At 53.5% G+C, this 25,744-nt stretch overlaps 11 protein-coding genes across 11 annotated transcripts; 3 read left to right on the top strand and 8 right to left on the bottom strand.

Annotated features, from left to right (window-relative positions):
* Positions 1 to 272: 272 nt before the first annotated feature.
* Positions 273 to 1,691, bottom strand: CLUP02_10574 (uncharacterized protein; the record flags this gene model as incomplete). Its single annotated transcript, XM_049289550.1, has 6 exons — positions 273 to 312; positions 372 to 661; positions 716 to 1,048; positions 1,091 to 1,260; positions 1,348 to 1,538; positions 1,642 to 1,691. 6 exons carry the CDS (start codon positions 1,689 to 1,691, stop codon positions 273 to 275), a joined length of 1,074 nt encoding a protein of 357 aa, XP_049146695.1.
* Positions 1,692 to 2,091: 400 nt separating this feature from the next.
* On the bottom strand, positions 2,092 to 3,169 carry CLUP02_10573 (uncharacterized protein; the record flags this gene model as incomplete). The annotated part of the gene is made up of 3 exons (XM_049289549.1): positions 2,092 to 2,487; positions 2,558 to 2,926; positions 3,080 to 3,169. 3 exons carry the CDS (start codon positions 3,167 to 3,169, stop codon positions 2,092 to 2,094), a joined length of 855 nt encoding a protein of 284 aa, XP_049146694.1.
* A 169-nt stretch (positions 3,170 to 3,338) lies between these two features.
* On the bottom strand, positions 3,339 to 3,965 carry CLUP02_10572 (uncharacterized protein; the record flags this gene model as incomplete). The annotated part of the gene is made up of 1 exon (XM_049289548.1): positions 3,339 to 3,965. A coding segment is annotated over one exon (627 nt), but the record flags the coding sequence as incomplete, so codon positions are not given.
* Positions 3,966 to 5,762: 1,797 nt separating this feature from the next.
* On the bottom strand, positions 5,763 to 6,860 carry CLUP02_10571 (uncharacterized protein; the record flags this gene model as incomplete). Its single annotated transcript, XM_049289547.1, has 3 exons — positions 5,763 to 6,012; positions 6,073 to 6,776; positions 6,849 to 6,860. The coding sequence occupies 3 exons, from the start codon at positions 6,858 to 6,860 to the stop codon at positions 5,763 to 5,765; spliced, it is 966 nt and encodes a 321-aa protein (XP_049146692.1).
* A 1,361-nt stretch (positions 6,861 to 8,221) lies between these two features.
* Positions 8,222 to 8,963, top strand: CLUP02_10570 (RNA recognition domain-containing protein; the record flags this gene model as incomplete). The annotated part of the gene is made up of 3 exons (XM_049289546.1): positions 8,222 to 8,308; positions 8,380 to 8,636; positions 8,711 to 8,963. The coding sequence occupies 3 exons, from the start codon at positions 8,222 to 8,224 to the stop codon at positions 8,961 to 8,963; spliced, it is 597 nt and encodes a 198-aa protein (XP_049146691.1).
* Positions 8,964 to 9,120: 157 nt separating this feature from the next.
* CLUP02_10569 (uncharacterized protein) lies at positions 9,121 to 9,267 on the bottom strand (the record flags this gene model as incomplete). Its single annotated transcript, XM_049289545.1, has 1 exon — positions 9,121 to 9,267. A coding segment is annotated over one exon (147 nt), but the record flags the coding sequence as incomplete, so codon positions are not given.
* Positions 9,268 to 12,018: 2,751 nt separating this feature from the next.
* Positions 12,019 to 12,686, top strand: CLUP02_10568 (uncharacterized protein; the record flags this gene model as incomplete). Its single annotated transcript, XM_049289544.1, has 2 exons — positions 12,019 to 12,036; positions 12,282 to 12,686. The coding sequence occupies 2 exons, from the start codon at positions 12,019 to 12,021 to the stop codon at positions 12,684 to 12,686; spliced, it is 423 nt and encodes a 140-aa protein (XP_049146689.1).
* An 852-nt stretch (positions 12,687 to 13,538) lies between these two features.
* Positions 13,539 to 16,365, top strand: CLUP02_10567 (E3 ubiquitin-protein ligase hulA; the record flags this gene model as incomplete). Its single annotated transcript, XM_049289543.1, has 6 exons — positions 13,539 to 13,557; positions 13,666 to 13,782; positions 13,838 to 13,943; positions 14,003 to 14,136; positions 14,207 to 16,211; positions 16,266 to 16,365. 6 exons carry the CDS (start codon positions 13,539 to 13,541, stop codon positions 16,363 to 16,365), a joined length of 2,481 nt encoding a protein of 826 aa, XP_049146688.1.
* Positions 16,366 to 16,388: 23 nt separating this feature from the next.
* On the bottom strand, positions 16,389 to 21,575 carry CLUP02_10566 (uncharacterized protein; the record flags this gene model as incomplete). Its single annotated transcript, XM_049289542.1, has 18 exons — positions 16,389 to 16,549; positions 16,607 to 16,787; positions 17,004 to 17,020; positions 17,157 to 17,288; positions 17,414 to 17,541; positions 17,701 to 18,147; positions 18,252 to 18,438; positions 18,529 to 18,644; positions 18,687 to 18,919; positions 18,983 to 19,033; positions 19,132 to 19,275; positions 19,407 to 19,461; positions 19,676 to 19,803; positions 19,859 to 20,209; positions 20,277 to 20,967; positions 21,050 to 21,264; positions 21,344 to 21,419; positions 21,496 to 21,575. 18 exons carry the CDS (start codon positions 21,573 to 21,575, stop codon positions 16,389 to 16,391), a joined length of 3,393 nt encoding a protein of 1,130 aa, XP_049146687.1.
* Positions 21,576 to 21,646: 71 nt separating this feature from the next.
* On the bottom strand, positions 21,647 to 22,562 carry CLUP02_10565 (uncharacterized protein; the record flags this gene model as incomplete). The annotated part of the gene is made up of 5 exons (XM_049289541.1): positions 21,647 to 21,950; positions 22,001 to 22,034; positions 22,119 to 22,242; positions 22,282 to 22,410; positions 22,470 to 22,562. The coding sequence occupies 5 exons, from the start codon at positions 22,560 to 22,562 to the stop codon at positions 21,647 to 21,649; spliced, it is 684 nt and encodes a 227-aa protein (XP_049146686.1).
* Positions 22,563 to 22,810: 248 nt separating this feature from the next.
* On the bottom strand, positions 22,811 to 25,359 carry CLUP02_10564 (cytochrome P450; the record flags this gene model as incomplete). Its single annotated transcript, XM_049289540.1, has 5 exons — positions 22,811 to 24,536; positions 24,605 to 24,701; positions 24,760 to 24,899; positions 24,940 to 25,104; positions 25,211 to 25,359. The coding sequence occupies 5 exons, from the start codon at positions 25,357 to 25,359 to the stop codon at positions 22,811 to 22,813; spliced, it is 2,277 nt and encodes a 758-aa protein (XP_049146685.1).
* Positions 25,360 to 25,744: the final 385 nt, after the last annotated feature.

The following is a 25,744-nucleotide window of genomic DNA, read 5'->3' as shown; positions in this document are numbered from 1 at the left end:
TTGAGTCTGATAAATGCTCTCCTGTTTTTTTGCAACAAGATCTCTTCCCGAGGCAACACCTAACTTGCCGCCAACCCCCCTTTTCACTGCTTTCTTCGGCGACCAAGACCTTTTTTGCGCATACATACTCCTTTTTAGTCGACGAAAGTTCTTTCCCCTCTTAGTATTATCCTCTTTATTCACACGACTCTGCGCAACCAGGGGTCAAATAGGACAGGCAAAAAAAAGCAGGCTGCGGTGGCGTGTGTGGCCGGAGATGATAACGTCACTTGTTAGAGATATGAACCGGGCGTCACGGTTGTTGGGAAGCGTCTGCCTTTTGCGTACTGTTTATTTCTTGCTTCATTTGCTTGTAGACTTTATACTGTTACAACTTCACTGCCTTGGACCAAAGTCCTCCTGGAGGTAGGGGACCGAGGCCCGCAACGACACTTGAGAAAGAGGGAGATGGTCTCCCAAAGGAGGGACACAAACGCTTATGAGCCAGCTGTAGGATTCGAGGACACTCGTGTTGTATCATAGCGGTTGGAGAAGAAGGCTTGATGAAAACAATGACGATAACGAGCTCACATTGAGCAACCAATTTTGAACCATCCCACGCAAGTTTCACGTGACTTTTGATGATGTTGATAGTCTTCTTCAAAAGACTGCATTCTTGGCGCTGAGATTTACACTTGGCAGGCATTCACTGAAGGAGGGTGACTAGTCAGGTTACTTGGTAGAGATCATCGGCGAAATGGGTACGCTCCACCGACTTCAAACTTGTCGAAACTCGCGCACATTGCGCCGAAGAAAGGAGATCATATGTAGCAGACAAGATGGTCCAGAGAATTGCCGTCAAGGTCAAGTAGTCTACTGTGACGTCTCTACGGATAGCTAGGTTCGCGGTTCGAGATTGAACGCTGCGAAACAATCTACAGGGCCTTTTTGCCTTGCCCGCAATGTTGTTTATCAAAACCAAGTCTCGTTCCGTTTTCTGTGTATCTGCGACACTGTCCTCGACTGCTGGCGGAGAGGTGTACCCTGCGTGCATTCCGTCGGGATCACACTGGTCTGGGCAGTCAGCATTACCTAGGAAAGTCGGGCGGACTGACGAGTCTGAGACACTCGAGGCATTTGAGCAGGTACGCTCCTTGCTTTGGGGGTAATAACAACAGGCAAACAGAATAACAACTGAGAAGCATGCGTTGCGGATACGTACATGCGTGCGAGATGCTGGGGAATGCATGTAGGGTAGGGTGGTGTCGTTGGCCCGCGCCGCTAAGGCCAGGTAGGTTTAGAAATGTTTCAAACAAACATCAAAATTTAGAGGGGCGTGGGATTGGATTGCGTTGTCGCTGAGTCAACTACCCGGTTTCTGCGATATTTTGTTTCGTTTCTGGCTCTCTCGTTGTTGGATTGTACGATGCCACAACGCATGTGTGTCGACGTGGAGAGCTGGGGGTCTCTTGAAGACATTTAAGAAATGGTTTCCGTGGATTTCACTCTGTGTTTTCTTCGTTTCTTTTTCTTCGTGTAATGCTGTGTAACTTGGGCTACTGCATAGTCACCAAATCAGAATGTCAGATGCATAAGGTACTTGGTTCGTGTTGAGTCCCTTTTCAGGCGGCATCAGCAGCAGAGGAGTGAAAAGTTGGAAACATACGCTGAGCGACCTCACAAATATCAACAACGGGATCTTGATACCACATGCTGTCTCTCTTTCTTTCCTGTTGAACCTGATTCTCTCTCTCTCTCTCTCGTCCATGAAAAGTGAACTTCATGAAGGGCCGGATTGGAATTAGGTAATTACAAAGATTAAGCATATACAAATGGTGGTTTGGTTTTTCTTTCGCCGTTCCCCTGTTTCCTTGGCCCCAAATTCTCGATTGGGTGTGCCGCATATGCTCCGTTAAATCAGGTCCTATCCTGTCCTGCAAGTCTTTGACAAAAAAAACATTGCCAGAAATCTCTTGAGCACCGTAAACATAATCGCTTTAAATGACATGATGTTTTGGTATCTTGATTCCCCCACACCCCTTTTCCTAGATGGGATTTGGGAGGAGGGAAGATTATGTGCATTATCTTGCAAAAGATATTGATGTCGTTCGTTTAGAGGACAGCGGCAACGACACCGGCAACGGCGAGGAGAACGCCGCCAGTGTTGCGGGCGAGCTGGCCGACGCCAATGTTGGCGGAGCTGGAGCTGGAGCTGGCCGAGGCGGTGGCCGAGGCGGAGCTGCCAGAGGCGCTGGTGCCGGTGGCGGCGGCGGTAGCGGAGGCCGAGTTGGAAGCGACGGCAGCGGAGGCGGAGCCGGTGGCCGAGACGACGGACTGGGTCTTGCGCATGGCGGCGGAGCCGTAGAGGGAGGCCTGCTGGCAGTAGATTGTCACCTGGCCCTGGGCGGGCGCGGCGCGGGAGTCCTTGGGGCAGTTGTTGTAGCAGGTGGCGACGGCCTGGTAGGCGGCGCAAAGGCAGTCGTAGTCGGTGGCGTTGCAGTCCTTGACCTAAAGAGAACGTAGTGTTAGTTGTCGGTCGTTGTTAGGGTTGTTCAGAGGATCTGTGGGTTTTATTTACCTTTGCGTTCTCGCTGGTCAGGCAGGCCTCGACGATGGGAGCGGCGTCGCAGTCATCATCGGCGGCGGCAACAACGGCAGCGAGGGCCAGAGCGAGAGGGTAGAAGAACTTCATTTTGGGTGTGTGGAAAGTTTTTTTGACGGTCAAGTCGATTATTACGGGGTTGTATTGGTTATCGAGAACGACGGTTGTATGGTGGTTCCAACGAATGTAAAGAGTCTCAAAGACTTTAGCGAGTGACTGGACGAACCGAGGAGAATTAGGTTTGTCGAAGACGAAATAAGCTGTTTTTGATGAACAGTGGGTTGGCGGAGGCTTATTACGGAAGGGGAGGAGGAGGGAAAGGAAAAGAGAAGAGAGAGCGAAGGGCTGGCAGATGGAGTATATTAAGCAAATTAGGGAACAGCAGCAATTTCATTACAAAACGTTGTATCCGGACTTTTATGATCCTCTTGGGGGGGAGGAGCACCCGCTGGCTGGGGGTGGGAAAGTGAACTAGCATCAGGATCGAGGAGAAGCAACTCCACGCACCCCCTCGACTAGGCCAAGGAGGGCAAAAGCAGTGGCGCGCGACGCTAGCGAATTCGAATATGTGATAGGCCCGTCAGGCATCTTCTCTTCTGCTCCAGGCAGAGGAGCCAACAAAGTGGAGGGACAGATAGGATGGAAGGGGGGAGCGGGCCCCCATCAAGCCGCATCTCCAGGGGTTTGGTGGTTCGGGGATTCTTGCTTGACTGATGGAGATTGATGAGGCTACTCTGCTAGGGCCCCCGTATTCCTTCTATGTATCCGATATGCGTGTGACAGTGAGGTAGCAGCGGCAGTGGGAAAGTAGAGAGGGTGAGGAGAAAAGGAAACAATATCCGCCCTCTGCAGCAGCGCCAGCAGCAAAAAGGGGAGTGGGTATTGGAGACCGACACTGTGAATATGGTGATGGCGTCAAGCCCCGGCCTGCAATGAGAGAGGCAGAGAGGATCAGGAGGACGAGACTTCTTACCTTGAAAGAAAAGTCCCTGTAACCCTGGTGTCCCTGCCAATCCCCGCCTAAATCTTCCCACTTTCGGCTGTAGAAACTACCCAACCCCAATCCCCGTCCAATTGCTAGCATCAAGCAAGGACGAAAGGGAAGGGGGCAACCGTTTGTAAGAATATGGTGTGGAAAATGCTGTGCAGCGCACGCGCGCCTTGTGTGTTTCTCCAGCCTTCTAGCTCGAGGCCGTGGGCGTTTCTGGAGGATGGGGATTTTCTTTGACAATTTGGAGGAATGCTTCGAAATTGTTGGTGAAGAAACGACCGGGCCATCGGGGCTGAAGAGGTTGGAACTACCCGTACGCGGCTGGCCGTCCCCTCCGCTGATACCCCCTTTCTTTCTCTCTGGGCAGTATCCGTAGAGACCAGTCTCACTTGAGGGCTGGGTTTCTAGTTGCCGTGCCGTGCTCCCCTCTGTGGCGGACCAGGATGCAGAACATATTGCCTTCCCGTGTCTGGTTCGGCAGCTATGCTACATTCCAATATATTGTGCAGCGCTGCCGAGAAAGAAGGTGGTACGATCGATTGAAGGAAAAACGGGAGTAAGTCAAACGGAGCGAGGTTCGAACGACGGCGGCGCGAACATGGGGCCCGGACGTCGAGATGAAGTCTAATCTTGTTCGTGGACAAGGGGGGCAGTCGATTTGAAGGGCTGTTGATTGGACAATGATCCCTCTTTCTGGGGCCGTTGTTTTTCTTACCCCCTTGGCCCGTTCTGCCGTAAGGAAGCAAGGGTAGGGCGTGCGAACCTCAAAGGATGCGTTGCACCACAAACGCAAGTGCCGTTTCCTGGTGGTATCCGTATGCGTAGTTGCGTGTTGGGAAAAAGTCATGATCCGTATCCGTAGATCTCATGAGGCAATGAACACCATTCAACTATTCAAGACAGAGGAAAAGCCATGGGAATTGCGGCTGACTGCAGCCGGTCTCGAAGCATCTGATCTAAACACGAACGGCGCAGCTGTCGTCTGTTGTTTTTCCTGCAAAGGCTTTGACCTCTTTTTGCTGCATATGTAGCGGTTTACCCGTTGACCGGTATTTTGGCTCGCCAGTCAAGATTTTGATATGCTTATTTCCCGATATCAAGGCACAACAAGCGTGGCCCTTTGACTGGCCGCTGCTTTGTTCTTGGCTCGAGTTTTATTGGGTTCCGTCCCTTGTTGCTGTGTCCGTGTTGTGCTTTTGTGTTGCATTTTTCGTCGCTGGTCCAAACGCCGTAATTGTCTTTTGCGCGTCAGGATACATGACTATAAACAGCTTATCAGCCTATGCCATTTCATACTTCAATATATTGATGTTCTTTTATCGGGGCTGAATGGGGCGAGTACAGCCACTTTTCTTGCGATCTCGCCCTTTCCGACGTTCGTATCCAACGTCTTTTGCCCACTGGCGCTACATTGGCGCGTTTGCCTGATGCTATTCTCGTTCTTGTGTTCGGGGTATCCGCTGATGCACCTCGAACACGGAGCGTGGCGGGACGTTGAGGAGGCAAATATCGTAAAGTTGTCTCACATAGCCCAATGGCTACCTCCTCGCTGGCGACTGCATAGTATCTGCAGTAAGAGGAGCAATACGAGCTGCAGTAGTAGTTGGGGCGGCTGGCGTTGCATCGCGGAGGTTCTCTGCCGGCCAACGTACCACATCCCCCCACCGCGTCTGCCCCCGAAAGTCCGGCCGTCACCATCATGTCCGCAGCCCAACGGTCCAACCTCGATCCATAGATCGAAACGTTGATCTGAAGCCCAAGCCGATCACAGTTGTTGACTAGTCCGCGGTTGGTCAAGCAACAACTGACGGCAGCTACCCCGGACCCGTCAAACAAGCTCTTTTCTACCTCTGGCAAAAGCCACCGGCGTCTTCGTCGCCCAGTGATTGCGCATGCTTCGGATCGAGGCATTTGAAGTATATAGATCAGCAGTGTGTTTTGCATGCTCCCCCATCACTTTTGGGTTGCAGTAGCGTCATCTTGACAAAAGAATATCTTATTCGGTCAGACAAAGTTGGCCCATTCAGAGAAACACTACCTAACACCTTCAGACTAGAGTACTTGCAAAACGCACTCCTCATGTGCCAGATCGTTCATTATCATTAGTATGTTCCCCAAGGGTATCGATCATCACATGAAAGCGCTGCCACCAATGCCGTAATGCCAGAATGCCAGAAACATGCCTCCAAATCATCGTCGTGCCAACTGTCTCTTCATCTCTCCATTCTCTCTCCTTAGAGCTGCCAGCTGCTCCTCGAGTCCCTCCATCCTCTCCGCGGCCCCCATGCTCATCTCCTCGACCACTTTGACAAATCTGAAGAGGCGGAACACAATGACGAGGGAAGCAATCTCTTCCACGATGCCGTGCGAGAGCACGTCGATAACAAAGCTTGCCACAATAACGATGCCATCGAGCAGATGAAACCACTCTGCAAAATACCTATTACGGTCTGAGTAAGTGATGGCTTGTTCATTGCGTGCTCTTGGGGGTTCATCTCACCTCCATCCAAATGCAATAACGCACAATACGAGTTCGATCAAGAACAGAGAGCTAAACACGAGGCCCGCAATGGTGAGACCTTCGCGCGTGTTCTTGACCCACGGCTCGTCTTCCCGCTTCATATCGCAGGCGACGAGCTCGACAAAGATGTTGGCCATGAGCGCGGCGACATCCAGTGATACGAGGGCCAGAACGGCATAGTGTTTCTTCCGAGATGCGAGCACATCTTGGAGGCTGGTCCGTGACTGGCTCAGCTGTCGCCTGATCGGCGCCGGCCGTCTGTTCTCGCGGAACCCGGAGAAGGACCACAGCAGAGGCCGGATCGACTCATCGTCGGACGCCATGGTTTCTGATTGAGAAAAAGGTCCCACCCATTCAGGATACGACAGGAAAGCAAGGGTCTTTGGCTGGCCGTGGTAATACGAAGTATACTGCGCAGCGAGCGCGCACAACGATCGCGATGTCGCAGCCTGTCCGGGCGAGCGGATCCTTCCCCTTCGCGCGGTGAAGCGGGATGGAGCGCGGGCGAGGAAAAAGATAACAGAAACACAAAAACAAAATCCGGGGCCAAGGAGGATAGCCGGCAACCCGGCGATGCGGTGCTGACGCAGTGCACCTTCAGCGACGTCACACGTGGGCATTCGACGACAAGCGCACGAGGCGCGGGTGCCGCAATCCTGTACTTGGGGCTGCTGACTAAGACGCTACACCACCTCATTTGGTATGGGACGACAACTTCCAAGAGCGTTTCAATACTGGGCTGGAGTGAGACGTACCAGATTCACCATGTGCGGGCATTTTGGTGCTTCCGCAATGATTTCGGACTCGGATCCGGGTGGATCACGGATGGACGAGCAATCCGGAGACTGGGGAGGTCCGGCGCCATGTTGCTGACGATTGAGATCGGCTTGGTAAATTGTGTCAGGACTCAAGGGGTACCATCCGACATGTACCCAATGTTCTGCGCTGCTTGAATAGTATGTAAACAATGACTGCCCCCGCTATGACAGCACAGGTGGAAATTTCCAATGTAACATGGCCAGGGTTCGACGCGATACCTGCTTAGTCTTGAGACCATTGAATCGATCAAGCAAAAGCTATTGAAGTCAGTGCCAAAAATCGATTGAGGTCTTGCCCAGGTAAAGAGTTCACCGGGCGGTAAGGGTAATAAGGTAAAGATGAGGAAAGAGGGAAAGATTCACGGGTTGAATACGTTCCTTTGTTTCGCTGGTCGATCAAGAATCCATCGACGAGCAACACTCGCCAGAATGTCTCGTTTGCCAAAGTCATCCGCCGGATGTCCCAGACCACGACATCAAGAGTAGGCTGGAATGGAGCCTTCGGATGAGACCAGCGCGAGGTGTGCCTATGAGTAGAGTACCTCACGGATCAAATCTGTCTTGATTAGAACTGTCGCCAAAAAGTATGAAAGGCTGCCCTTCATGTACGTGGAACTATCAATATCCGTATCTTACTCCAGAGGAAAGAATCTTGGAAGGTATCTACATGGCCAGCGGCGGGCACAGCTAGGTAGCTCCGGAATCCCGCTAGACAAGGTGCTTTCCCGGGTTGACCGGTCATGACTTTGTTCGCCCGTTGTACCTTCCTACATCACCTTAGGCACTTTGAAGCAGAAACTAGAAGTTTGCCTTCATCTTTGAGTTTGCAACATCTGCAAAGCATTCCTCAATCGTTTGAAGGAACCGGGCATGCGTTTGTAGCTCCGAGTCTGTTGACGAAAGCTTGAGGTCGGAGCTCTTATCTCTTATCGGAGCGTCCGGCTAAACCGTGGATTTTCCCCCTACCCATTGGCATCAGAATTCCTGGATACCTTCACTACGTCTACCTCAATCTTCAGCTCCTGTCTCGTCCAGCACTTGCGCAAGCTGCTGCATCAAATCAGCTCAGGATCTGAGCTTGTCAATTGCGGTCGTTACAGCTGTGAGTATTTCCCGCCCCAACTAAAACTCTTTGTGTGCGCGAACAGCTTTGAGCGAGCGGACCCCTCCCGAGGCTGCGGTCGCCTTAAAAAAGGGCGCGTCTGCCTTGTCGCACCATTTCTCCCTTCTCTCTTCTAGCATCGATGGCTAATAGCCTATCCTATCCAGAGCCGTCACAAAATCAACAACGACTGCCCAATCTTATAGCCATGGCGGACGTCAAGCCCGAGGATACCCCTGTGGAGGACCACAACGTCGAGAACAACAGCGTCGGCGAGGAAGATGGCCACGATGAGGTGCGCAAAGAGCCTAGATTCATCACTGGCTTTCGCAGATAAGAGGAGGTTAAACTGACAGAAGACCGTAGGAGGAGATCTCTGCGATGAAGAGGCGGGTAGCCGAGATGGAAGAGGAGGCCGCCAAGTTGCGCGAAATGCAAGCCAGCCTCGACCAACAGAGCCGGGAACTTTCAGAGAACAAGGAGGATATCGACAGCCGCAGTATCTTTGTCGGCAACGTCGACTACTCTGCCTCGCCCGAGGAGATTCAAGCTCACTTCCAGAGCTGTGGCTCTATCAACCGCGTCACCATTTTGTTGGACAAGTTCACTGGACAGCCCAAGGGGTACGTTACGGAAGCCCACCCGAGAAACGCGCCCGAAAAATGGCTCAGAGACTAACATGCGCTTTGCACTACAGATATGCCTACGTCGAGTTCACCGAGCCCAGCCTCGTTGCCCAGGCCCTGGTCCTCAACGAGAGCGTCTTCAAGGGCCGCAACCTCAAGGTCGTCCCCAAGCGCACCAATATCCCCGGCATGTCTCGTGGCCGCGGTCGTGGCGGCGGGAGAGGAGGTCGCGGCGGCTTTGGCGGCCGTGGCGGTTTCCCGCCTCGCGGTGGCTACCGTGGAGGCTACCGCGGCCGGGGCAGAGGAGGATACACCCCTTATTAGGCATTAGGCAGAGTGACGCCTCCCGAGGACTCGCTTATGTCTAGTAGCCCGGATGAGAGGGTGCGACGCGATTCATTGCTTCGATTGTAACATACAGGACGGTAGGGAAAGGAGAAAGATTCGATATGGCGTTCAGGGATTGGTCAGGCTTTTACATTCAGTCGACGAGTATTTCAATTTCGATGGATGAATCACCGCATCTCAGAGTACAATTTTGGACAAAGAGTAACACCCGTGGAATGACAGTTTGTAGATCGATGCGTGATTTGGTTGTTACAGGCAGCGGTGGCCGAATGTGATGAACAGGAACATGACGCCAACCAAGAGACTCATTGCGATCTGGGCCAGCAGATATCACATGCTGGGCCGGACTTCGTGAAAAGGCACATACATCCACCGCAGTTAAATCGGAACCGGGTGTTGGGACGCTGTGATGTATCAGTGAGGAGAGAGATGTGTCTGTGTAGATACATGGACTACGCTGCTGTAGAAGTAGAGGCGTACTTTCCTGTTCTTCGACTTCTTTGGGTCGAAATTGCTCCAGGTTCTGGTTCTTGATTCGAGAAATCCTGACAATGTCTTTCCTTCATTAAGTCTGCAGAGCGCGTGGGTTTATCATCGTACATCTGTGGGGGGGGGGGGGGGGGGGGGGGAACGAAACTATCGTTCCAGATGTAGTGGCGTGCAGCTGGGGGCGCTCACCGCCCACCAGAAACTCCCTGCCAACAAAAGTATGAAAACCACAGCAACCCGCGCTACGTTGGTCGTATTTTGTCGCATATCAACAACGAAATCCTTTCCCGAAATTATCACAGGTGCTGAGGAACGCTCTTTCCCCCCAGATAGCTCTTCGCATAACATTCAAGTGAACCACGAAACGTACCTGTCTCTTTGAGTTTATCCTAGCATGTTCTGACCACTTAATATAGCTTCTGCTGGGAAATGCCCGGAATGAGATGACGCCTTTGCCAACAGTCGCTCTACAATGTTTCTTTAAAACCCAAAGGCCGAGCAACCGGCATTCAATTGAACATGAACATGTGTAGGATCACGATGTCCAAACTCTCCCGTATAGGAGGAGAAACCTATACGTCATGAATACCGACTGCCAAGTGACAAGTCATGTGAAAACCATGGAGCCGGGACATCAACAAGACGAGACGGGCGGACAAGCCTAGTGGTGCCGTCCTTCCGCAGGTGACCCACGACGCCGCCCGACCCGGGCGCACAGTTGCCCGCCTCAGGACGGGCTCCTAAGCATCCATCCCTCCCTCCCGCGCGAGCTGACACACGGAAGTGGCTGTCCCCAGTGGGTTTCGAGGGGGCCTCAATCGAACATTGGGAACTAACCTGTCCATGAAGACACACGCAAGACTGCCCTGGAAGAGGAAGGGCAAGAGGGTGTTCTCCCCGCACAAAAGATTGGTTGTGGGAATCAGCAGAAAGCGAAGCGTCTCTGCGGCACGTGCTTGCTGGACTCTGTCGGTTGCGATGCCGTGAGATCCCTTCTCTACCTCTCTCTCTGCCCAGTATATTCCCCCATGGTCCCGCGGCAGCGATTGGATTGCAAGGTCCCCCCTCCCCTTGTTTTTGTCCTTTCCCAAAGGAAAGGAATTGGGACATAGGCGGGAGGTGATTGGGTGGGAACTTTTGGGCAGACGACCGTGTTTGGGCTGGTCTCTTGTTTATTTATGGTATACCCTATGCCGCTTCTTGTTCACTGTGCTTTCGCGCCGAAGCAAAAAGAAGGGATGTGGATGGATGTGACGGTTGGACCGTCGGGAGGGATGAGGGGGGGAACGGACTGGACGTGCCGGGGCACCAACGAATATGCCCCCTCCAGCTTGAGGCAATCTTCGGAAAGCCAGCATTAGGGAAGATGGCGCTGATGAATTGAGCTATTATGCTTGAGAGGATCTTGAATGAGTAGGTTACTGTATGATGGAGAGACACAGGCAAGAAGCGAGAGATAGAGATAGAGAGACGGAAGACACAGAGAGGTGAGAAAGAGAGGGTGGCCGTAGCGCATGAGGTTCGGGGAGCCGGGGGTTGGTGGTGGGATGGGACGAGCAACAATGCGCCGTTTCTGCTTTCTCGCGTCCCGGTAGGTTCGTGCTTCTAGCGAGAGACTCTCGAGAAAAGTTCCTTTCGAGAGCAGACAATGAGAAATACAGATTACGAATTCAAACATTCTCCTATCCGCGGGAAAACTCGAAGGCGAAGAAACAAGAGCAGAAACTTCTTGTTGATAATACTGATTTCAAAATCGCCACGAGAGATTATGTAAAGAGTGGCATCTGCTCATACAATCGCTTGGTCAGGTTCTAGACTCTCTGTCTGCTGTGTCTGGCAGTGTCTACGGCCCGAACTGAGGGGCCTCCCAAGCCTTTCGGGCACCCCTTCCCTCCCTCCCTCAGTCCCAACTGTTAGCACGGCGGCGCGGGTCAGGGTACAGGTGAGGTCGGCAGGGATCCGTACCGAGCGGCAGGTTGTTAGGTCGTTCTCTCGACTCTCTCGAGCCCCCAGCTTGACGGGACTCGACTGGGTAAAGTACGGGGCAAGGGTGAAAAGACTTGGCCATGCCAGTCAGTCAGGGCACCGCAGCACCGCAGGTACAGGCAAAAGGCAGGTAGGGGGCGCGTGGGATTGGCAGCTTTCTGACGGCCATGGGCATCCGAAACACCATTGGGAACAGCGTTTAGAAGTTTGGGAAAAGCTGGAGGCCCTGTCACTCGGTTCTGGTTTGTTTTGATTTCCATTTCTTCTCTCTGCGTTGCCATTCGTTGTTCTTGGCGAGGTACTTGCAAGAGAGTTAAGGTGAGGTACTTGCTTCACATCCATATTCCAGTCCCGAACTGTAGCTCAAGCTGGATGCTGTATATACCTGGTAAGAAGACAGGATAGAAGAGTGGCGAATGAGACAATGTATGATATACGGACAGATGGAGAACGCAGTCACTATACCGACGATACATGTCTCACGAAGGAGATAGAGCTGTTCGCAACTTCCAGATGTCATGGCAAAGCTGCTGTGGTAAGCAAGATAAGTCGAGAGATGGAGCGCTTAACTAAGGTATGTCCATCGTCAATCAGTCTGGGCTGAGACGTCATGTACACTTGTATCTCACATTCATCTGTCGTTTCATTTTGTCAGACAGCCCTCCGGTCAGAATCTGCTGACACATCTTCCCAAGAAATGCCATGGCATCACCAAAGCCATGGGATGTCTACGAGTTATTGAAGCGCAATCGACTTCTTATGAGATGCAGTTGATCTTGGTGAGGTTCATGGGTGAAGAATACTTACACTTCTCTCGAGGTGCTCACCAGGAGTGAGTTGAGGTGGGTCTCGAATTGTGGATACAACCCGACCACCGCCGAGAGGTTTTGCCCGCTTTCCGTGGTACCCCACAGTGACCTCTGGGCCCCGCCAAGTGCTAACAAGTGGGATTCGCCATCCGCACTTCCAGGTTCCTTGGCTCTCCATGTCGAACCGAGCTGGGAATCGTCCAGGACACTCACCTCATCCTACGCTCACCATCAGTATCTGACCTTACCAGCCACGCCAGCTTACCTTAAGGTACCTATTGACCTGCCTTACCTACGGATACAGTGGACATCACTGCCCTGCCACTACAGCTGCGTCGCTGTTAGCGCTGCTGCAGGTGCCGTAATCACTGCTCCCGTCCGTCACCCTGCTGAGGTCATCAAGGGTGAAAGCTGATGGAAGCACAGGCTCATCGCACGCCGCACGCCGCATACTGGAGCACCTCTCAGAGTCAGATAGCGCTGAACCTGACACTTCCTCCTACCCACCGCATACCTCACCTCCCGCATCACGCCTAACAACCGTCTTTCCCTCTGCTGCGAACTTCCGACCGGAGACAAAATCCACTCGCACACACGTACTCCGTACCGTTTGACAAGCGCTCAGACGGGGGCGACTGGCTGACTTACCTTGCCAAAACACCAAATTCGCTCCATCCTGTCTCTTCCAACCTTCAAACTCCCTCCCATCGAATCCCACCGGTCGACCTTTTGTCGCCCTCCGGAGATAGATTGATACAGAGACGGCCAACAAAGTCTACTGCATCGCTGGTTCGATTCGATCTCGCCAGTATCCTTACTGTTCCTCCGCTGCTTTCTTAGCCTCGCTCGGTCTTCCCGCCCGCCGCGTCACCTTATCATCCGCCGCACCCCCGAAGGGAACTCCAAGGCCCCCAAAAACCCAGCCCACTTGGCTCGTTGAAGCGGGGGGCTTTTCTGCACTGCACAGCACTGCACAGCCTCAGCTCTGCCTTTCGCCGTCGTCCTTGTCGTCGTCGTCAACGCCAACCCGCACTACGCTACCTCTCACCAGCAAAAGCATCCTTTTGCTGTATTCCGGTCCCGATTGTCGTCGACAATCTTTTCCGCCGTATCGCCGCGACCGGTCACTTTCCAAACGTCATCCACGAAACGCCCGCCCCCCTCATCTGTTCCAAGAACGAACGACCTTGATCTGAGCACGCCAGATATTTTGGGAGTCGACACCGTTGTCGCTGGCTATCCCGCGACGAAATGAGTTCCTCCCGCAATGATGCCGGGCAGCCCAAGTAAGTAACGCATCTGGTCTCTTTCCATCAGTCCGTAGACGCTGCCATCTGGACGTCACCAACACTGAACAAACCACGAGAGCTAACTCTGCTGTCTGTAGCCGCAAGCCCAACCTCCGAGTAACGAGTTCGTCGTCCCCAAGTTGATCCTCCGCGCAACGACCATCAATACTAACTTCAACGCAGTCATCGCCGCCGATGGCTTGTACAAGCGAGATGTCTTCCGTACGCCCTCACCCTCTTCCGTTTCGTTGGAACAAACCATTAACATGAAAAACAGGGTTTCCGGATCCCTTCGCCGTCATCACCGTCAACGGAGACCAGACCAAGACTACGAGTGCACAGAAACGAACTTTGAACCCATACTGGAACGAGAGCTTCGACCTGTATGTTGTAGTCCTCAAAATGTTCATCGCGGCGAAAACCTCCCTCTGACATCATTTAGCAACGTGAACGAAGACACCATTCTCGCGGTTCAGGTATTTGACCAAAAGAAGTTCAAGAAGAAGGACCAAGGTTTCCTTGGCGTAATCAACGTTAGGATTGGCGATGTGATTGAGCTGGCACCGGACGCTGATGGTAACACTCTTTTGCCGCATTCCTGCTCGCGTTGTCGCCAGACTTGACTGACAAATGCGGCGCCCCACAGATCAAATGCTCACGCGAGACCTCAAGAAGTCGACCGATAACTTAGTTGTGCACGGCAAGCTGATCGTAAACCTGTCAACAAACCTCACCACACCCGCGCGGGCCGGGCAAGCATCATCAAGCCGTCCCTCACTCGTCCCGCCTGCCCAAGGGTCCAGCCTTTCGACGCTCTCGGCCCCGGCGGCTGACGCTAGACCGGGCTCGGCCATGGGTGTTCCGAATGGCGGCCCAGCTCCTGGTTCTCAAGTAAACCTGCCGCACCGACCTGCGAGTATGACTTCCACCGGTCCCCCTCCGGCCGCCAATGGTGGCCCGCCTCCGGCACGCAACTCTAGCACACTGAGCCCCTTCGAGGATGCGCAAGGGCGCTTGCCGGCCGGCTGGGAACGCCGAGAGGATAACCTTGGCCGCACATATTATGTTGATCACAACACCAGAACCACGAGTTGGAACAGACCGACCGTTGCGGGAGCTGTGGAACAGAGGAACGATCGTGAAGCCGCAACTCAAGTAGAGCGCCAGAGACACCAGAACCGAACCCTCCCCGAGGATCGAACCGGCGCGAGCTCCCCGACTTTGCAAGCTCAGCAAGCAGCCGCTCAAAGCGCAAACAACGCTACGATGATGCACACTGGAGCAACGAGTCCGGGCACTGGCGAGCTGCCGCCTGGTTGGGAACAGAGATGGACTCCAGAAGGTCGCCCGTACTTCGTGGACCACAACACTCGTACGACTACCTGGGTTGACCCCCGCCGCCAGCAGTACATCCGTATGTATGGAGGCCAGAATGCCCAGAATGGCACCATCCAGCAACAACCCGTCTCTCAATTGGGACCTCTGCCAAGTGGTTGGGAGATGCGTCTCACGAACACTGCTCGAGTGTATTTCGTGGACCACAACACAAAGACAACAACGTGGGACGACCCTCGTTTGCCGTCATCCCTGGATCAGAACGTACCGCAGTACAAGCGCGACTTCAGAAGGAAACTCATTTACTTCCGCTCGCAACCTGCGATGCGCATCCTTTCCGGACAGTGCCACATCAAGGTGCGGCGGTCTCATATCTTTGAGGACTCCTTTGCAGAAATCACTCGGCAGTCTGCTACTGATTTGAAGAAGCGTCTCATGATCAAATTCGATGGTGAGGATGGTTTGGATTATGGTGGTCTGTCCAGAGAATTCTTCTTCCTTCTCTCCCACGAGATGTTCAACCCGTTCTACTGCCTGTTCGAGTACTCCGCCCACGACAACTACACCCTTCAAATCAACCCCCACTCCGGTATCAACCCCGAGCATCTGAACTACTTCAAGTTCATTGGTCGTGTTGTTGGTCTGGCGATTTTCCACCGTCGTTTCCTCGATGCCTTCTTCATCGGAGCCCTGTACAAGATGATCCTGGGCAAGTCGGTCGTTCTAGCCGACATGGAAGGTGTGGATGCCGACTTCCATCGCTCTCTGCAGTGGATGCTTGACAACGACATTTCTGGAGGAATTCTGGAACAGACATTCTCCACTGAGGACGAGCGCTTCGGCGTTATGACCGTGGAGGACCTCATTCCCGGCGGTCGCGACATCGACGTCACGAACGAGAACAAGAAGGAGTACGTTGATCTCATGGTGAAGTGGAGAATCGAGAAACGTATTGCGGAGCAATTCCAAGCCTTCAAGGATGGCTTCCACGAGCTCATCCCTCAGGACTTGGTCAACGTTTTCGATGAACGTGAGCTTGAGTTGCTCATTGGTGGTATTGCTGAGATTGATGTGGATGATTGGAAGAAGCACACCGATTACCGCGGATACACAGAGTCGGACGAGGTCATTCAGTTCTTCTGGCAGACGATTCGTTCATGGGATGGAGAGCAGAAGTCGCGTCTACTTCAATTCGCGACGGGTACATCGCGTATCCCGGTCAACGGTTTCAAGGATTTGCAAGGAAGTGACGGTCCCAGAAGATTTACAATCGAAAAGGCTGGAGAGATTAACAATCTTCCCAAGGCGCACACATGGTAAGATACTCTCACCCGCTGCATGCTAAAGTTCAACCGCTAACCTTGTTCTAGTTTCAACCGACTGGACCTGCCGCCATACAAGAGTCTGGAAATGCTCCAGCAGAAGCTTACAATTGCCGTTGAAGAGACTATGGGCTTCGGTCAAGAATAGATGCCTCATACGTCCGATGGGGCTCATGTCTTTGCGTATGCGTTTAAGCATGCGCAAAAAGGACGATGAAAGCACGAGCCTTCGCCACGTAGTGGCTGGATCTTCACCGCCGTATGTGAGGAGAGCATGCGCGAAGCACATTGCATCCAGTACACGTTGGGGTGGGCTCGGTTCGAAGCTACTGCTAGTATGATTTCACAGCATCAAATTCATTCGGATGTTCGGCGTGCGGTAGGGATACTTGGAATAAACCTCTGATTCTTCTTCTTTCTATATGCGGTGGGGTAGTGGAAAGTGATGACGAGACGAAGCGACTCGAGTCGAAATGTGGCAAAGTACGAGCAGAGTTGTCGAAGGGGAAACTGTTGTTGTACCAAAAAGCTCCTTGGGTGTGGCAAATTTGCATCGATAACCTTAGATGTCTGCGAAGTGAGTCTGCAGCAAGGAGGGACTTAATTTACCGCCTCGGGGAGGAGAGAAAGAGAGAGAGAGAGAGAGATGCTCGAACGACCAGGGCCTTCCGAGGGCAAGAGACAGGAAAGCTAAGCAAAGGGATGACGGGCGCATTTGATTATTCTCGGGCATCACAACTCCAGTGCGATATCCGCATCAGATATATAGTTTATATACATACATACCTCATTTGAGAGTGCCACTGCGTGTGTCTGTGTCTCTCTTTCTCTGCTAAGCTCTGGACTGATAAAGAGTGTCTACTTTGGCCTGAGTATAGGTGTGGGAGAACAGACCTAAGGCAACCTTCACAAGAGAGCAAAAAAGAAGTAACGGTCAACGTCGCAGAGCCATGAAACTCGGTAACGCGATGGCTGTCGATGAGCCGACTTTGCGTCCTATTCTTATCTGAATCTGAAGCCTCCCCTCTGGCATCAATACACACCAAGGTGGGATCGTCTCACGACACGGGGCTGCGAGATCAGTTAAACATGGTTTTGAAATGATGGCAGAACTTGTAATCTACACGACCGCGATCGTTTGCGGATGAAAACCTCCGCATATGTACATAGCCACGCCCACGCACGCAACCGCATACAAAAGAAAACATGAAGCCCAAGTCTTGCCGTTATGAAAGAGCCCCGACGTGCCTGGTGTGCCTCAATCTCTTCTTTCCGGGCCTCGGCATTTTCCTCCTCTACTGGACCGCCAGTTGCCTCTCTTTTACTGGATGTGCGGTCCAGCAAAAAAGTACCGCCCACCTTTGGCCACGCCGTCTCGATATTCTCTCCGACTCGTTTTCAATCCGTGATCCGTTCTCCGTCCTCTCGTTTTCCCCGACTCTCCAAAACGCAGAGAAGTTTTGCAACGAGGCAGCGAATCTACTTGCGGTACCACATGCGGGTGATCTTGGTGTTGCGCATCTTGCGCTGAAGCTGGAAGATGCCGTACATGAGGGCCTCGGAGGTCGGGGGGCAGCCGGGGACATAGACGTCGACGGGGACGACGCGGTCGCAGCCACGGACGACGGAGTACGAGTAGTGGTAGTAGCCGCCGCCGTTGGCGCAGGAGCCCATGGAGATGACCCAGCGGGGCTCGGGCATCTGGTCGTAGACTTGGCGCAGGGCGGGGGCCATCTTGTTGGTGAGGGTGCCGGCGACGATCATCACGTCGGACTGGCGGGGGGAGGCACGGAAAATGATTCCGAGACGATCCTGATCGTAGCGGGGGGTGGAGAGGTGCATCATCTCGACGGCGCAGCAGGCGAGACCGAAGGTCATGGGCCAGAGGGAGGACTGACGAGCCCAGTTCGTTATTACGTCGAGGGAGGTGCTGTGAGACGGGTTGCTTGATTAGTGTCTATTGCCATTGGGAGAAGAGCTCCTTTTGATCGATATCGGGCGTGGTTTTGTGATGAGGAGGGACAGGGCGGACACAGGGGGCCGTACAGAGCATATTGCAAAACACCCTTGGTGCCCTCCTGGCTAACCAGGGGCACTTCCTTGCGCTCCTTCTTGATGAGGCCGGTCGAGTGCGCAGCGGCGGGGCTGGCGTCCTTTCGTGACGAGGAGGAGATCGAGGCGGCGGCGATTCTGAAGGGGGTGATGGACGCGGTGGGCTTCGCTATAGTGGCCAATTGAGGTCAGTCAAATGTTTCCGCTTTCTCTTTCCTCCCCCATTGCGAAAAGAGCTCCAATTGAGACCGCGACACACATCCATTGTCTCCTTGGCGATTGATGACAGGGTCTCGTGGGATATCGTCCGGGTAGCCGCGCAATTGGATAGCCCGCGAAGGGAGATTGATGGTGTGGTGATTGCGGTCCCGGTTCCTCGGTAGACCGGAGACGACGACGACTCGGGGGAGAGCTTACCTCGCAGGGCCAATGAGGCCGCTGTCCTCGTGGAGGAAAGCATCTTGGTGATCCGAGTTGGTTCGATTCCTCTTCGGGAGAAACTGAGTTGGTGAGGAGTGGAGAGGGTTTATCGCGGGGAGGGGCGGCCGGCGGAGGACGACTTTCAAAGGCAGACGGTCGGGGGGGCTCTCTTTTCGGGAAAGATGGTTGACGTTGTCGACGAGCGTTGATGGTTTTCGCCTCTTTTCTCGCTAATTGCATTAGCGGCGTTTTGATTGGCTGGCCGGCTGCCGGGATGGTCCGGGTGCTTGGACGTGCCTTATGTAAGCGCGTGGGGGAGCATGCCCGTCATCAAAGCGGAACATCTATCATGAGTACAGTCGTCTGGTGTACCAGGTAGTCTTTCACTACCGGAAGCAAATAATTAGGAGCGTTTGCCACATGACTACCCAATTCTAAGAACTTTTAGGTGGTTTTGCTGTGGTTTTGCTGTGGTTTTGCTGTGGTGCAGTCGCGCAGAAATCCATGCTCCCTTGGGCAGTACTAGGTTGGTAGTCAGCAGGTGAAGACTGCCTACCCTCCATGATATCGAGTAGTCAGTTGCTCTCTAAGTGTCATTGGTGAGAGTGGCTGTCGAGGTCGTGCAATTTTGAGCTGATATCATACATCTGATGGCTCTGCTCGACTAATTATCCTATCTCTCTGCCGTTTCCCTTCTCATTGGCTAGCAAAGGCTACAACACGTAGGAACGGACCAAGGCAGAGGTCGGCTCTGGGCACTATGATCAGAGCCCTACAAACACAAGGGATTCACCCCGCCATTGTTCCCTTCAAAGACTAGCATCGTGTGTCGTGCTTCAGTGTCTTAGCTGTCCATGATTAAATTATGTTTCGCCATCCACGTTGCGGACCAGACACTGTCAGCCAAGCAAAGAGTAAAGCGCAGGCAAAGTGAAATGGGGTAGAACTTCAAAAGCAGTATATTTCCTCAGGTCATCTCTCGTGACTTCCACAAGGGCAAAACACCCAGAGCAGTCTTAGCGCCCTCCCTCCCAGATCCAAGGTGTAAGAATCTGTCGACATGCGTTTCGCCAAGAGGGAAACTCTGCCGCCCATCCACCAATACCCATGACCGCTAGAACTGAATCACACTATAATTGTAGAAAAAGGCAACAAGATTCCAATCCCACAAGAACAATAACCGGACAAGTCGCGCCCAGTCTCCTGAACGAAGGCCACCGCTCTAGCAAGAAATCTGCCGAACCAGTCCAAGGGGCCTGTGTTCTCCGGAAACCAGAGGCGATGTTGGCCATCGTCATGAGCATCTCACTCGCAAATTTGAAAAAGGTATCAGCCAAAAGAGCCACGTGTGACGCCGATGGAACGCCCAGAACGCCGCCATTGAGTGACGAGAAAGAAAGAAGCAAAGCGCCTGATTTAGCGCAATGCGAGGGTTCAAACAGTACGATTGCGAAGCTTCCGTGTATTTCTTCCCCTTGTGCGCCGCGGACTGCTGGAAGGAGTCCCATGTGCTCGAGGAGCTCGAGAAAGTGTCGTGTTCCGAGCAGATGGCTCCTATTTCTTCAGCACGGCGTCGTAGAGGCTTACAAGCCCGGTGATGGCAGCCCCAGTCAAGATGCCCTTCCACTCTCCATACAGAGCACCATTGATGCGGCCGATCGAGTTTTCGTTGATCCAGCCGCCAAAGTTGACCTTTTGGGCGTAAACAACGAACGAGATCAGAGCCTTGACGATGCTGAAGACCAAGGGGTCGACGTTGTACTCAACGGTCGACGACTTGCGGCCGCGAGGCTGGGGATGGCTCGCCGCGCTCAGATTGTAGAAGTACCCAAATAAGGAGGGAATAAGGACAGAAGTGAGGGTCCAAAGCGTGACAGGCGACCAGAAGGACGAGGTCACGAACAAGAACGCGTCAGGTACGTAAACGGGGTAGAAGTTGGTGCCCAGGGCCGGGATCGCGGGGATGGTGAAGGCGTAGCGGAGGGGCAAGACCTCTGCTCTCAAGTTCCACGCCTCGAACGCGGCCACGGTGAACAGCACCGACGTGACGGTTGACAGGGAGGAGCGCACAGCTTGGGTGCCCTCCTGGATGCCAGACTGGTCGTAGAGTTCCGTCGCGCGCTCGCGCAGAGCGACAGTGTGACGGTCGACGGCCTCAGCAACATCAGCGGGCGTCGCGGGCAGAGGAATGCGGCTCGCAAGAGAGAGGTTGCGGGCGGGAGTTCGCATCGCCAGTGCGGTGGAGAAGGCAGGCTCCGGGCTTGAGGATTCGGCTCTTCTGTGACGCGTGTTAGTCGCGATTCAGGGATCTAGATGACCTCTGAGGCGCATCGCGTAGAGGAGTGGCAGGTATGGCTTACTCTGGCTCGGGCTCGGGCTGGAGCTCCTCGATGGCTCTCGTCGCCCTGCGGCGCGTGGACTTGACGAGATCGGTCAAGGGAGCCTCCCTCTTGACGGGTGAGCCGGCAGCCTTGGAGCGACTGGTGTAGTAGCCTGCAAGCTTGGGGTTTTGGGAGAACTGGATCGTGTTCTCGGCGAGGTATTCATCGAGGGTGACTTCCAAGTCGGCCTTTTTCTGATTCTCGTACCTGAAAGCAGCGCGTTATTAGCTTTTTTTTGCGTGGTCTGAATAGCATCGTGGGCCTCTCTGCGACAGCTCGATGCGCTTCAATCAGCTTTGACGTCAGTCGCAACCGACGCGACAACAGCGCACCCATAGCTCGAATCTGACTTGCAGAGCGACAAGAAAGCCGTCACAGCTGCAGAAATTCGTCGCGTCCGTAGAAAAAAAGAGGAAAATGCTCACCCAGTAAGTCCGGTCAGCTCGGCAATCTCGACGAGGTCGCTCTTCCGCTGCCTCGCCAACCACGAGTTTGCGCCCGACATTGTTTAGTGATTGAAATGGAGTTAAAGTTAATCAAAAGGGGTATCAGATGAATCGCGCAGACTTGGCGACTCTAGGGAATCGATTGCAATGGTGCCTTTGTAGAAGAATTGCAGTGAATGCAGGGCAGATTGTCCTTTAGTAGTGGCAGTGGAAAGTACTTTGAAAGGGTGACGATTTTGGAGGGGCAGTTGGATGGATGCGGTGGTGATAACGGCAACGATAGCTGGGCTGAAGAACTAGGTTGTAACTTGTAAGGGTCGTGTCGGGTCCTGCTGAGGTCGGGTGTGATTAACGTGTGGATTACGGGGGGTTTCGACGGGGTAAAATGGTCGAAGCGCTCGTTGTTTACCTTCCTCGGCCCCCTTGTTGTGGTCCTATGGGAAGTGACGCAACGGGACTCCCATCGCTGCTAGGTGAATGCTACCATAAGCCGTGACTGCCTGCTCCAGCTGCCATCGCTACATACAGCAGGCAATCGAGGTGCGCTGATACTATCTGATCTGGGGAAAAGGGGGGGGGGGGGGGGATGTGCCAGTGTGGACGTCCAGTAGACATTGCGACTGGTTTAGCGCGCTTTCCGCCCTCTGCCTCCTCTCCCGGGAGCGGCAAAAGCACAGAAGGTGGGCTCCCGTCGCAGAAGAAGACACGACGTGACGGAGGTGCTGACTGCTATTAAGGTGAGTGGACGGCTGTGACCAATCAGACCCACCTGAGCTGTCCGAAAAAGGCAAGGCATGTAAACAAACGGTTTAGTCGCTGGCCTCTGCGCGCGACTGGCCGGTGATCTCCCGCTGATAAAGAAGACGCCAAATAAACGAAGGTCAAGCAAGCACCCTGTTCATGGATGATGTGAGGATACTCACGAGAACACGTGGCCTTCTTTTCTCTCCCACTCCGCTGCCGTGCATTCGATATACCGAACGCGAAGTTGTCAACACCTTGAAGCCCCTCGCGATCAACATGAGCTGCCGGGACAACCGCAACATCTCAGCCAATCAGTCACCTCATCACCATCTTACACAAGATCAACTCGATGGCCTGCTGATGGGTTGAATTTCTCAGATTAATTGCTATTTTAGCCTCAATTTCATGCATATGTAATTCCTAGCCATCTCTCCGCCTTGTCCCTTCCCGGGTATTCCCATATATCCATTCTAGAGCAACCACTATACAGCTTTGAAAATACAATTTCACTAGCCAGGCCTAGGCAAGCCAGCTACTGATTTCACCTACTCTAAGCAGAGTCGACAATATCGACAAACCTTTCCTGTCCTCTCGGCACAATCCGGATAGGCACAGTCATCCCCTGCGGTAACTTGAGCGTCAACATCGTCGACGCCTTCTTCACAGTCTCCCGGCACTTATCCTGCGCCTTCTTGTACAGCGTCCGCCTCTCCTCCGGACCCATGGCCTCCACCTCGGCATCCGAGGCCCACTCGTCCACCGCCAGCTCAAGACTGTGCCGCTGAAATACCACCGACAGGGCGGCAATAATTTCAACCTGTGCGATACGCCGCCCCAGACACGACCGCGGCCCGTCCGAGAAGGGCACGTAGGACCCCCGCACCGGCCGGAACATCTTCTCGCTCGTGTCCGAGCCCCTGTACCCGCCGTAGTCCTCCTCCGCCTCGCCGCCGGTCTTGGCATCTGCCGCCGTCTTCGAGCTGGCCCTGTACCACCGCTCCGGTGCGTAGTCATCCAGGTCGTGATCCGCCCCCGAAATCTTGCTCGGTTTCGACGGCCAATTACGCGGGTTCCGGTGCGCCGCCACGCCCACGATGGAGATATCTGCCCCCTTTGGCAACACGTACTTCTCTCCGTCCAGCGTAATGATGCCATCGCCTTCCGGGCTGACCTTCTTGGGGATCTCCACCACCGCCGGCGTCATCCGCAGCGTCTCGTTCATGCAGGCGCCCAGCATGGACGCCAACATCGGGTTGACCGTGTTCTCGTAGTTCCACGTGCTCGGATCGTTATCGCCAAAGATGCCGTCTATATCCTTCTGGAGCTGGCGTTGCACAGCCGGGTTGCAGGCAATCTCAATCAGACCAAAGTGCATCGCGTTCGCCGTCGTCTCGTGTCCCGCAACTAACATGATGAAGGCGTTGCCCGAGATTTCCGATCTGGACAGCTGAGGGATCTTGGACTCCTTTCCCTTTGATAGCGTTCCGTTAATAGCCCCATTGGCATCCGCTCCGTCCCCGTATTTTGATCTCACAAGCTGGCCCATGAGGTCCATGCCGGCGTCGCCGTGGTCGCCGTTCTGCAGATCCTCAATCTTGTCCTGCATCAGCTCGTCGATGTACTGAACATAGTTGTCGTGCGAGTCAACGGCCTGTTTTGTGTACTTGAAAGGCAGCAGCTTCAAAATCTTGTGCGGTACCAGTAACAGAACCAAGATATGTTCCAGCATCTCGGCAATGGCATCGGCAAAGCTCATCGTGTGTCCCGGGGCCGCCTCGAGCGAGCTGTATTTTGTAAGCTTCGGGTCTGCTCCATCGGGCAGTGACTGTCCCGGCCAGAGCAGGCGCATTCCGAATCCCACGTAGCTGATAATGTTGAGAGCGAGCCGCATCGTATCGTGATCCAGCGTCTGAATAGTCTCCTTGCTCTTTTCCCCCGCTGGGCCTAGCCACTTGCGCGTCATGCTCTGCGCCTGCTTGATCGATTCGGCAAAGACGAGAGAGGCGTTCTTCTCGTTAAAGGTCGCGGATGTGACCTTGCGGTGCATGCGCCAGACCGCACCCTCGGTGGTCAGGACATTGTCGCCAAACTGCTTCAAGATGGCGTACGTCTCAACAAGCTTTGGGAACTTTTCGCGTTGCTGTGTGATCTGGTGGATGGCTTCGGCGCTGTCGGTCAGGACGAGGATCTGAAAGGCCGACACGATCATAAAGGTCTCGCCAATGCGTTCAAAAGGCTTGTGAAGTAGATTATAGGACCAATTCGGTATGAGGAGTCTATTTGCGAGGCACTGGGATCAGCAGGGGCGCCGCAATGGACGGAGCAGTCCAGTCAAGTAACTAACTCGAGCCAGTTTTCCCACCACGATTTCGGAAAACACTTGATGATGGGTATCCAGAACTTGTGGGTGAGCTGCCATATTATTGAAAAGGGCGATGCGGCTTTCTCATGGTCAGTTTCTCACACCAAAGAAACATTGTGGACACCTTGAACACGTACGGGTGACGATATATGGCAAGCCAACTTTCTTTGCTTCTGCTATATTGCGTTGCAGGCCGGAGACGTAGGCATATACGCCATAGGCGACCACAGCTCCAACGAGCACAAAGACTGACGATACCATGTTGGTGCCAAATGCTCTGGGAGCTTGAATTGGCGAAATGTCACCTAGGGGCACACGGCGGCACGAGGATAACCCAAGTGAAGCCTGGTGATGACAATAGCTTATCGCCCGTTGGATACAATGAGGTCAATGGGAGGAGGGGTCCGAGACCAGTCGAAGCCCCGGGTTGGTTTGATAATCTCAAGACCTTGTATATCAAATCCGGGGGAGGAGTTTGATGCCTGCACAGCAATAATAGAAAGCTATAAGACGTAGTGAGTTAAGAAAGTCCCTCGACGACAAGAAGAAAAAGAGAAGGAATGCAGAACAAAAAGGAAGAATTGTCACACATCTGCCATGGAAGAAACAAAAGAAGGACCGGAAACGTCGATGGGGTCGGGGGTCCCATCTGGGAAGCCCCAAGGTGCAGGTAGGGGTCGAAGCTCTGGTTTCGGGTCTTGCGTCTCCGAAACTAGCAAACACCCCCCTAACCCCATTATGGCCCATCTCGTGGTTGAGTTGGAGTCTTGGAAAGGAGCTTGCTTAGCTTTTTTAGCTTAAAAAGAGACCCTTGCAATCTAGCCTTTTGTTCACACAATGCCATTTAGCAATTGGTGGCATGTGATTTGTTATGGTGAAAATACACATGGAGCTTTGGGGGAGCTGTTCAATGAGCATCTAGCTGCCTTGACCATGCCACGTCGAAACGTGATGATGAGGAGATGATAAAGAGCTTGTTTGCCTCTCTTGACACCCACTGAGGTCCGATATTACTCATCGAGTTTGCTCTCTGAGAAAACAAGGAGACGTCATCGCCAATGGGGATTGCTCATCGCAAAAGTCAAATGCGAGGTCTGCAGTTTGTTCATATAATACTGGTTG

The sequence above is a fragment of the Colletotrichum lupini genome, chromosome 5, assembly GCF_023278565.1.
Source record: "Colletotrichum lupini chromosome 5, complete sequence".
In the NCBI taxonomy this organism is placed as follows: Eukaryota; Fungi; Ascomycota; class Sordariomycetes; order Glomerellales; family Glomerellaceae; genus Colletotrichum; species Colletotrichum lupini.
This window is presented reverse-complemented; position numbering and strand designations above follow the sequence as displayed.